This window comes from Sorex araneus, chromosome 8 (genome assembly GCF_027595985.1).
Source record: "Sorex araneus isolate mSorAra2 chromosome 8, mSorAra2.pri, whole genome shotgun sequence".
Taxonomy (NCBI): Eukaryota; Metazoa; Chordata; class Mammalia; order Eulipotyphla; family Soricidae; genus Sorex; species Sorex araneus.
This window is the reverse complement of record NC_073309.1, coordinates 68629947-68642060: the sequence shown is the minus strand read 5'-3', so window position 1 is coordinate 68642060 and position 12114 is coordinate 68629947. Positions and strand designations below refer to the sequence as shown.

General features: G+C 34.7%; 1 protein-coding gene and 1 non-coding gene across 8 annotated transcripts in view; one reads left to right on the top strand and one right to left on the bottom strand.

Moving 5' to 3' along the window:
• PTBP2 (polypyrimidine tract binding protein 2) overlaps positions 1–12114 on the top strand; it is a 73416-nt gene that overhangs the window by 39155 nt on the left and 22147 nt on the right. For all 7 annotated transcript variants that reach the window (XM_055145551.1, XM_055145549.1, XM_055145548.1 and 4 more), the window contains 4 exons: positions 2128–2300; positions 5996–6139; positions 10003–10167; positions 10250–10360. In XM_055145551.1, the coding sequence (XP_055001526.1) occupies positions 2128–2300; positions 5996–6139; positions 10003–10167; positions 10250–10360 (593 nt within the window). The remainder of the gene's footprint in view (positions 1–2127; positions 2301–5995; positions 6140–10002; positions 10168–10249; positions 10361–12114) is intronic.
• On the bottom strand, positions 8894–9001 carry LOC129406873 (U6 spliceosomal RNA). The gene has a single exon (XR_008631301.1). It is a non-coding gene; the product is annotated as a U6 spliceosomal RNA (small nuclear RNA).

Genomic DNA, 12114 nt, shown 5'->3' with positions numbered 1-12114 from the left:
TCTGTGTGTGTATGCGCATATATATATATTTTAACTTTTTTGGTGATGATCAGGGGTTACTCCTTCCTCAGCCTTTAGGTGGGACCATATGAGACTCCAGGGATTGAGTGAGCTCAGGTCAGCCATGTGTAAGGCAAACCTTAACCAGGGTGCTATCACTCCAGCCCCCTCTACCTATATAATTTTTTAAATGTGGAAGTTTTAAAACTTAGAAAGATTGATCAGGAAAGGAAGAAAACAAATTACAGAACTGAGTGAAACTTGAAAATGTCTATAGGCTATTATAGTGAAAATAAGACAGTATTCAAGCTGTTAATGCCATTAACTAGGTTAAATAGATTTCATAGACATAATTTACTCAGCTGATATCTATCGCTACATTATATGTGTCCATATATCTGTTTATGTTTTTAGCTTTGTATCTTATCAAAGTTGAGTCTGTAGAAAAAATTATTTCCACATTAATTGCTTTAGGTGTAGATAGTATTACTCAGGCTTTCTTTAGTTTTCACAGTTGAAGTTCATGAAGCTTTAAAGGAAAGTTTAGGCATTTTCACTATACATTTTTAAGAAATAGAAGGATTACCTTTTGATTTACAAAGTTAAGAGCACACAGTGTCACTTCTACACACTAATTCAGTTTCAGGCATTTTTCCTCCAGGTACTCAGAGGTCATTGTGTTTGTTCAGGAAATTCAGTATTTTTATTGGGAAGGTAAGGCTGGAGTAGCTTTTATAATTGGGTGGCCGCCGCTTTGGGGTGTGGCTGCTGTGACTGTGGAGGCTTCTCAGTGTACCAGGAAGTTGAGGGAGGTCTCCCATTCTGACCCTGAGAAAGCCTGGAGATTTCAGCCACAAAACCCATATACCTGAAATTTGAGCAGATTATATCTCAGTATGGTCCATCCTGAGTTGATGGAATCTGGCTAGGGAATGGCAGTGCTATTGGATTGTGGGAGCAAGCAGACACCAGACTGACCCTCCCCCTCACATTTACCCTGGTCTGTTCAGCCTTGTGCAGGTCTGAGATCAACTATGCTTTTGGTCCCCATCACGGTTTACTTACGGGTCTCTGAGGCAAGGACAGTAAATGAGCTTGGATGGATAGCTGAGCTGGAGGTGTTTTGTGTGTGTGGCTCCCACAGACCTAACTTTTAGCAGTTTAATTTCTTGGGAAACTTGATCTCAAGTTGTTGGGGACAATTTTGGGATATCAGGAAGCCTGAAGCTACCATCAGGCTGCTGATGTACTTGTCCTAGGTATAGGCTGACCTGCTGGCAGAACTGCACCCCCAAGGATATTTGTAAGGACTTAAAGGTACAGTGGCACAGACACATATCTTGTTTATAAAGCACAAGATTTCATGAGAAAGGAATCAGAAAACTGTAGACAAAAATGTTAGGACTTAAAGATGTGGTTGGTGAAATGAAGAAACTCACTAGAAGGCCTTAGCATCAGAGTAACACCATCTGAGAACAGAGTCAAGTGAACTCCAAGGTGAAATGAAGAATACCTTGAGATAACAGCAAAGATGGGGGGTGGGGAAAAGCATCAAAATAAATGAACAATTTATAATTTTTTTAAATTAACATCTGCCTAAGTTTAACTCATTGTCTTTCTCCTTTCATATTTTTGTAGTTGGTAGTAGGATGATTAAAAGAAGATAAATTATATTTTTGGTTTTAGGCATTTTTAAAAGAAACTAGTTGAGATTGTTTTTGTTAACAGTAACAAACTATTCAACATGTTTACTGAAATTTTAAGTAACATTAAATTTTTTTTTTTTTTTTTTTGCTTTTTGGGTCACACCCAGCGATGCTCAGGGGTTACTCCTGGCTTTGCACTCAGGAATTGCGCCTGGCAGTGCTTGGGGGACCATATGGGATGCCGGGGATCGAACCCGGGTCGGCCGCGTGCAAGGCAAACGACCTCCCCGCTGTGCTATCGCTCCGGCCCCAACATTAAAATTTTTACTTTAATAGCAAATGGCAATGTTTTCTCCATTTCCTTGAAAGTCCAGATACCGAATTAGTCAACTACTTTCATCAGTGTTTTAAATTTTAAAAAGATTGATATATAGGTTTTATGCAAATAAAGAACATTAATACTTTTAAAAATATCTTTCAGCCAATGGCAATGATAGTAAAAAATTTAAAGGTGAAGATAAAATGGATGGTGCTCCTTCTCGTGTACTTCATATTCGAAAATTACCTGGTGAAGTGACAGAAACAGAAGTTATTGCTCTAGGCTTGCCTTTTGGTAAGGTGACCAACATTCTAATGCTGAAAGGAAAAAATCAGGTATGCATCTTAGGACTTAAAAAATGTTACTCCTCGAATTATGTATCAGGTGTGAATTAACTATTGTCTAATAAGAGGGTACGATATAGTATGTTAGTTTACTAAAAGATTGTGTTAGAAGACTTATGCTGATTTTCTTTTTTTCTATTATTTTTCTTTTTTAATTTAAAATTTTTTTTTTTTTTTTAGTAAATCACTGTGAGGTACAGTTACAGACTTACAAACTTTCGTGCTTATGTTTCAGTCATACATGATCAAGTACCCATCCCTCCATCAGTGCCCATTCTCTACCACCAATGTTCCCCGTCTCCAACACTCCCTCTCCCCCGCATTTGTGGCAGGCACATTCCCTTTCTCAATCCTTTTGCAGGTGTTGTGGTCTGCAACACAAGAATTAAGTGGCCGTCATTCTCGGTCTATAGTCTACTTTCAGTACACATGTCCCATCCTGAGCGGGCCCTCCTAGCATCCTTTACTTGGTGGTCCTTTCTCTATTTCAGCTCCATTCCCCCAGCATGTGAGGCTGATTTCCAAGCCGAGGAGCAGACCTTCTGGTCCTTATCTCTACTATTCTTGGTTGTTAGTCTCCCATTCTGTTACTTTATATTCTACAGATGAGTGCTATGTCTATCCCTCTCTTTCTTACTCATTTAACTTAACATCATACTCTACATGTTGATCCACTTATAAGCAAATTTCATGATTTCATCTTCTCTTAACAGGTGCATAGTATTCCATTGTGTAGATGTACCAAAGTTTCTTTAACCAGTTATCTGTTCTTGGGTGCTTGGGTTTTCTCCAGATTTTGGCTATTGCGAACAGTGCTGCAATGAACATACAAGTACAGATGTCATTTCTACTATATGTTTTGCATCTCCAGGATATATTCCCAGAGGTGGTATTGCTGGGTCAAATGGGGGTTTCAATTTTTAATTGTTTGAGAAGCGTCCATACTGTTTTCCAAAAGGGCTGAACCAGTCCGCGTTCCTACCAGCAGTGAAGGAGGGGTCCCTTTCCCCCCACATTCACACCAACACTGGTTGCTTTTGTTCTTTTGGATGTGTGCCAGTCTCTGTGGTGTGAGACGATATTTCACTGTTGTTTTGATCTGATGATTAGTGATGAAGAGCATTTTTTCATGTTTCTATTGACCATTCGGATTTCTTCTTTGAGAAAGTTCCTGTTTATTTCATCACCCCATTTTCTGATGGGATTGGATGTTTTCTTCTTGTGGAGTGGAGATTAATCAGTGCCTTGTATATTCTTGATATCAACCCTTTATCAGATGGGTATTAGGTGAATATCACTTCCCATTCTGTAGACTGTCTTTGTATTCTGGTCACTTTTTCTTTTGAGGTACAGAAGCTTCTTAGTTTAAGATAGTCCCACATGTTTATCTCTGTTTCCACTTGCTTCGCCAGTGGTGTGTCATCTTTGAAGATACTGTTAGCTTTAATGTCATGGAGGGTTTGCCGACCTTGTCTTCAATGTACCTTGTGGATTTCTGGTCTTATGTTGACGTCTTTAATTTATTTTGATATGACTTTTGTGTGTGGTGTTAGGTAGAGATCTGAGCTCATTTTTTTGCATGTAGCTGTCCATTTTAGCCAGCCCCTTTTATTCCTTGCTTCACATTTCTTGCTCCCTTATCAAAGATTAGATGATCATATATTTGAGGGTGTGTGTAAGGATATTCCACCCTATTCCATTGGTCTGCGGCTCTGCCATTGTTCCATCACCATGCTGTTTTAATTATTACCACTTTGTTGTAGAGTTTGAAGTTGGGGAAGGTGATATCTCCCATCTTTGTTTTCCCCAGAATTGCTTTAGCTACTCGTGGTGGTTTGTTGTTCCATATGAATTTCAGTAGTGTTTGATCCATTTCTTTGAAGAATTTCATCGGTATCCTTATAGGGATCACATTGAATCTGTATAGTGCTTTGGGGAGTATTGCCATTTTGACAATGTTGATTCTCCCAATCCATGAGCAGGGGATATCTTTCCATTTCCTTGTGTCCTCTTTTATTTCGAGAAGTAGCGTTTTGTAGTTTTCTTTGTACAGGTCCTTTATCTCCTTAGTTAAGCTGATTTTCTGAGGCATGATTGTGAGCGGGATTGCTTTCTTCATGTTATTTTCTTCTTTCATTATTTGTGTATAGGAAAGCATGGACTTTGGGGTATTGAAAAGTAAAGCCTGCAACTTTACTGTACAAGTCTATTGTTTCGAGGAGCTTCTTGGTAGAGGCTTTAGGGTTTTCTCAATATAGCATCATATCATCTGTAAATAGTGAGAGCTTGATTTCGTCCTTTCCTATCTGGATGCCCCTAATATCTTTTTTCTTTGCTAACTGCTATTCACGTACTTCCAGTACTATATTGAACAAAAGTGGTAAGAGTGGGCATCCTTGTCTTGTCCCTGATCTTAAGGGGAAGGCTCTTAGTTTCTCCCCACTGAGGATAATGCTTGCCATAGACTTGTGGCAGATGGCTTTGACTATATTGAGGAAAGTTTCTTCAGTACCCATTTTGGTGAGAGTTTTCATCATAAATGGGTGCTGGATCTTGTCAAATGCTTTCTCTGTGTCTACTGATGTGATCATATGGTTTTTATCTTTTCTTTTATTGATATGATGGATTTTGTTGATTGATTTGCAAATGTTAAACCATTCTTGCATCCCCTGGATGAATCCCACTTGGTCGTGGTGTATGATCTTTTTGATGAGTTGTTGGATTCTGTTTGCTAATATTTTGTTGAGGATCTTCGCATCTGTGTTCATTAGGGATATTGGCCTGTAGTTTTCGTTTTTTGTGGTGTCTCTTTTCTTTCGGTATTAGAGAGATATGTGCCTCATAGAAACTGTTTGGGAGAGTTTCTGTTTCTTTAATTTCTTGGAAAAGCTTAAGCTGATTTTACCTGGTATCTGTGTGTGACAAATGGCTGTTAGAAAGTGTAAACATATAATAGTTTTCTCTTAATGTACTTCAGAATAATTTTGAAATAAAAGTTATAAAGCATGTTATTGTAATATTAGAATCAGTTGGGATGCTAACTAGTAATAGCATTTTATGTTTTACGCGTATCCCATGGAAATATTTACCTGATAGCACTGGAAGGCATTGTGTATTAATTCTATTCATTGAATTAGAGGTACTAATAGCATTAGGATCTAGGCATATTAAATTAAAAAATTTGTTTTTAAATTTCTGATGGTACTATTACTTTGCATTTCTTAGATGCCATCATTAACAAGCTCTAACATTTGATTTTACTTACTTTCTTTTCACTGCTTTAAAAGGGATTTTAATATTCTTTATCTAGGTTGGCAGTGGTAAGGTTCTGGTAATAGATTATATTAAAATTTCATTTTCTTTGGCTTTTGTTGGAAGAAGTACATTTGTGTAACATGGAAAATTGCAGTGGAGAGCATTATGTACTTATTCAAAAAGCTAATAAAAGTGTTAGCTTTAATTATATACATTAGTTTTCTTTAATGTGTAGTTATGCCTAGATGCACTGGTAAGTATAGAAATCTCCTAAAAGGATTTCTTATTTCACTTAGTAGAGCATCTAAGTATAGCTAGAAAGATTATATTCTAGATATTGACATTACAAATTAATTGAATAGACTATGCATACATTGAAGTCTAGTTAAAGTTAATTCATAGAACTGAAATTTTTGCAATTTAAATTTTAGGCGTTTTTGGAACTTGCAACAGAAGAAGCAGCTATTACTATGGTTAATTACTATTCTGCTGTGACACCTCATCTTCGTAACCAACCGATATATATCCAGTACTCCAATCACAAAGAACTAAAAACAGATAACACATTAAACCAAGTGAGTATGTGTTGTTACGTAAATGGTTTAGAGCATATTAATGATCTCAGGTAAACTGACAAAGATTTTTTATTACTGAAGGCGTTTTTGTGTTATTTCACATATTTCCTGCAGCATGTCCCCAAATACTAGCTGTAAATTTACAGAAAGTGTGTATAATCTGTTACTTTTATATTCATAGTAATAAATGAAATTCTTAATTATTTAATGCTTTTAGTGTATGTCAGAATGTTGACTTGTGGGGTGAGTGTCTTAATTTCTTATAGAAGTAGTTCTGTTGAAGATGCACTAATGACTTGAGGGGAAATCTAAGATGAAGAGTTAGATGAATATATTTACTTTTAAGATTTAGAATATAAGACACTGATAGTGATACCATTGTGAATCATGATTTCACTATTAAAAAGTAATGATAATCTTTAGAACTAAATAGAACCATTGTAGTTGGAGACCTAAAAGTGGTCTGAAAACTAGATTTTTAAATATACCTTTAAGCTAGTTATATTTTTAGTAAAATCTAAGGTTTTTCTTGCAAATTTAATGGAAAATAATTTCATATAGTTTTTTTCCTTATAAATAGTAAAATGATCAATTTATCTTAAATCAGGCCTACCTTTACCTGTTTTCATAATTTATAATTTAATTACTTTTTATCCATAAATTGTACTCCTCAGAATTTATGGGGGATTAAGGGAAAATAAATACTTTTGTCTCCTTTTAGAATTTAATGTCCAATTTGTTTTCATTAATTTTTTAATTAAATTTTATGTATTATACTTTTAGTAAACTAATTTATCATTTAAAAGATTCTAATATAAAAATCATGTTAAGAATTACGAGTCTATAACTAATAATGCCTTAGGCACAAGGAAGTAGCATGTATCTATAATAGAGCACTTAGAATGTTACTCATACTAGATACAAATTGAGATCTGAAATCATTATCTCACCAGTTTTTAAAGCTAATATTGGCCTAAAAAGGAGTGATTCAGAGGATGATTAGCACATTTTTTAAAAAAAAAGAATTAGGAGTCTATAATTAGATATATTTACAAAAAGATAGATTTGTAATTTTACATTGACTTTATTTCTAAAACAGCTATATTATTTACTCACTCTGTATTTTTTCTCAGTATAGGTTCACACCTTTTGTATGTATTTTTTCCTGCCACACTTAACACCACAGTACCAATAATTCTTTACTCAGCCCATTTGGAAAAAGTCCTTTGTCAGACTGGTTGACTCCTTGGCCTCATGCCTTGGGCACCTTTATACAGTTTTCACTTGTGACCTCCTTGGAATCTCCTAAGGAATGCATCTTTCCTTGACTGAGAAATGCTGCTTTGAATGATCTTGCTTTCTTCAATTAGTCATTATGTCTTGGTCTGACATCTTCCTTCTTGTTGTCTGTTTTTTTCTTAGAATAGTCAGTTTTGATTTTTCTTCATAGTGGTTCAGAAAAATCTGAACAGTAGTGTTAACTAGTATTTTGATGCTATACCTTCTTATCACCAAAGTGCCCCCAAATCTTCCACCCTTGGTCGTAGGCTCTTAGAATCTATCTGTCCTTCTCTGCTCTCCTATTCCTGCTTGTTAATCTTAATTTTGCAATCAGAGACACTTTGGACACTTCCGTGACCCCAAATATGTCGGTTTATAAAATAGAACAGATTAAAACAATTACTAATAATCATAAATTATTTTAAAGCAAATGGTTAAACGTTTTTTCATGATTGGCTGAAATGATAGTGTGTACAGATACCACATTCAGTTGCATGATTGACCCGCACTTTTACGAAGCTAGACTCTAAATTAATAAGGAGTTGGATGCTAACCTGGAATTCTAACCAAATGAAAGTAGCTGGGCCACTGTAGATTACATACTCTGATTCAAGTTACACAGCAGAGTGGAAATAGAAGCCTGGCCACTGAAGTGGCCAGTGGTCCTGTTTAAAATCTGAATGGGCATTACGCAGCTCTGTCTGGTTTGTCATACTTTATTTAGCTGTGTACCTTTATTCGAAAGTCCCTTTGCATGTTTGTAATGTTTCAGTAAGATTAAAATCTGGTTTAACAAGCCAGCTCTGTTTCTTAAAATTCTTAAAAATGGTATGAAATATTTGCTAGTATTAGTAAAGAAAATAATAGAGTAAAAAGGGAGGCTGGAAAATGTTGGGTAGTATTGAAAAATAAGTATGGGGTAGATACATATATGTACATGTTTGCTTATGTCCATGTATTTCTAAGAAGAATATCAAAGATAACCATTGGTGAGGGGTGGGAATGGGAAAGCAGACAGGGTGAAAAGGGTACAGGTTTTGGAACTCCTATTTTTAAAAGATACTTTATAATTTAGAAAAGAAGACTAGTGTTTTCCTAAGTTGTGATTTTCCTCGACTTATTATTTCAGATAAAATTTTCAGAAAGTTATGCTTGGTTTGATGATTCACTTCGGCTTGCACATTTATAGGTCCTGTTTCAGTTTTAGTTTATAAGCAATGAAGTTATACCAGATAAGTGATCTTTCTCATTCCTTATATGAAACCCTTGTATGAGTCAAAACTCTATGACCCCTGGCTGTATATTTTTTTTGCCAGTAAAATTGCTATTTTATCCCCACCCCTAGCTTTATTGGTACTTATACTTGACAAACGATATTTTATAAGCTTAAGGTTTGATGTGTTGTTTTGACATACAGTGCATACTAAATACCATCATATTATTAACTAAACCTTTCCCAAAATGTAACACTTCAAAAAATTGCATGTCCTCTTCGCCCAGTTTCAAATCATCTTTTCACAGAGCCCATGCTAATTTACTCTGTATAATTTCAATTTTAGTGCATATGCTGTTGAATGACCTCTGGTTTTTTTGTTTGTTTATGAATCCTAATGTTTTTCATGCTTTTCAATACTTATCTTAGTCCTATTCATCTCTGGGTTTTAAAAACTATAATAGTATCATTTGTCATTAACAATTTAATAATTTTTGTGTTTTGATTTTCTGACCCTAGTTAAAGTTGAATAACATTCTTTCCTTATCATTGTATCTGTCACAGTAATATGGGAAAGAAAGACAAAATAATGGTAGTCTTTGGAGCACTAAGGTGTAGTTTAATTGACAGATAATGGGTTCATTTTCATATGTATTTTTTCATATTCTAGGATATCAGATATAAGTATTGATATTTTAGAATAAGTGCACCTGTCTTGGTTTAATTAGAAATACCTTAGTTGTATATGAAGTAGTAGTGTACTTTGTTGTTTGTATATTAGATATATTAGTATGCATGTAAAATATGTTTCATATTTAAATTCTGAAACTTGTGTCTTCTGTAGAATTTCTAAAGTTAAAAAACTGTAGTGTTAGAAGTTATATCTGTGGAGAATAAGATTTGTATATTGAATATTCTTTAATAATTTTTTTAGAAATAAAAGACTCTGTTAGAATATATGCCATATATGAGGCTCTGCATTTGATCGCGGGCAACCCTCCTTACCCCAAAAGAACTTTGTGGAAGTTATGTTTTAGAACCTAGTAGTCATCTTTTTAAGAAGGTTTATAATGTCCTGTTAAGTGGAATGAATAATGTTAGATTTAAGTTTTGTTCTGTAAAAATTACTTTTCATAACATTTTTTTAACATTAGGCTCAATCCTTTGAAATTGATTTGAAGTAAATAGTCATAGAATGCTTGAATTATTAATAGCCGATTCCTGAGGCATGGCAAGTGCTTGGAAATATTTGAATGTTAAATTTTGTTTAATTTTGAGTCCTATAAACTAAGTGAATTAATGCCATAATGTGTAGCAGTATCTAAGTGGAAATACTTGGTGTATTAATAATTTACCACTCAATTTTCAGCGTGCTCAAGCAGTTCTTCAAGCTGTGACAGCTGTCCAGACAGCAAATACTCCTCTTAGTGGCACCACGGTCAGTGAGAGTGCAGTGACCCCAGCCCAGAGTCCAGTACTTAGAATAATAATCGACAACATGTACTACCCTGTAACACTTGATGTTCTTCACCAAGTAAGATTTGTTTGCATATTTACTTAAAAATTGGTGAGATATTAATGCAGTAAAAACTAACATTCTCTTTATTTTTCAACAGATATTTTCTAAGTTTGGTGCTGTATTGAAGATAATCACATTTACAAAGAATAATCAATTTCAAGCTCTCCTTCAGTATGGAGATCCAGTAAATGCTCAGCAAGCAAAGCTAGTAAGTTTAGAGCTTTCTTTTGATGTGTTATTTTCCCACAACAGATGTACCCATATTGAGAAAAGAACACACACTCTAATGATAAAACTGATAAAACTTTGCACTACCCTAAAGCATTTTAGTTGGCAAAAATAAATAAATGTCATTAAGATAATATTTTAAAAAGCTTCAAATTTGTCTTCCTTTTGCATATCTAATTTATTTGTTATTATTATTTTTTTGCTTTGTGGGTCACACCCGACCATGCGCAGGGGTTAACTCCTGGCTCTGCACTCAGGAATAACTCCTGGCGGTGCTTGGGGGATCATGTGGGATGCTGGGAATTGAACCCGGGCCTTGCTGCATGCAAGGCAAATGCCCTACCCTCTGTGCTATTGCTCCAGCCCCGCATTTCTAATTTAAACATACCTTGATTCTTTTTTTTGTCATATTAATATTCCATTATTAAATCATTAGACTGTAGGTGACTTAGAGACCATAATATAGGCCAAATTTTTTTGGGGGGGCGTTGTTTTAGTTGGGCAGAGATTATGTGCTCTTAAGGATATAGCAGGATTGTATTTTGTATGTACACCTAAGATTTTATTTTGATTTTTCTATTGAATCATCGTGAGATACAGTTACAAAGCTTTCATGATTGGGTTTCAGTTATACAATGTTCCAAAGCCATCCCTCCACCAGTGCACATTTCCCACCGCCAATATCCCCCATATCCCTCCTGCCACCTGCTCTTCCCCCAACCCCCTCAGTCTGCCTCCATTGCATATTGCAGGCACTTTTATTTTCTTCTTTGTCTCTCCCTCCTCTATTTTTGGGCATTATGGTTTGCAATATAGTTACTGAAAGGCCATTGTATTTATAGTTTGAAATTTCTCAACTTATTTGGTTTAAATGCTCTGATAGGATCTTAGTTTGGTACTAGATCTAGTGTTCTTTAAAACAGATTTTCTTGATAGGTTTCTAGTCATTTTTTTATTCACATACTTTTTTGTTGTTTCATGTGGAAGACATATTTTTAAAAAGTAATAATCTTTATTATGACTACTTTTGAGAACTACATGCTTTTACTTGTAAATGCCTTAATCTTTTGTTTGCTTATCTAATTTAAATCTGTTTTAGTTTTCTTTACTTCCTCTTACTACAGCACTGTTGTTATTCCATTATTAAACCATTAGACATCCATTATTAAACCATTGCTATCAGAACATTGGATCAGCTGTCTTTGTATTACAAAAAAGATCACTTTTTTTTTCTCCCACTCTTTCACTTTAAGATTAAGAAGGCCTGTGGAACCCAGATGAGTTTTACTTTTTCATGGCATTTTTATCTTCAGAATTTTATTTGGGGAACAAAAGTAGCCTTAGATAAGAGTATAATTGGAATAGTTTACAAAGTGCTGTAATTTAATTTTTATTGACTGATCTGTGTTATAAACAGTGATTTTTTTCCTTAATTTACAAAGGGAAATGTCAAGATTTATTAAGTGGTAAATTACTTATAATGCACATTATATTTCCGTCTGCTTTTCTCCATTATGTTGTTGCTCACTAGTTTTCCAAGGTTCATGGTCTGATACTATATGTATTTTTTAAATTTTTCAGCCATAAGCTAATTAAAATTTCCTTCTGTCACTCACCCCTCTACCCCTAGAAAAAAATTATTAACATGGCCTAGTCTTTAAACTTTAAAATATAAAATAGTTCCAGGTAGTTATTAAAAATCAGCGTGGTACTAGATTTGTTCAACAAAAGATA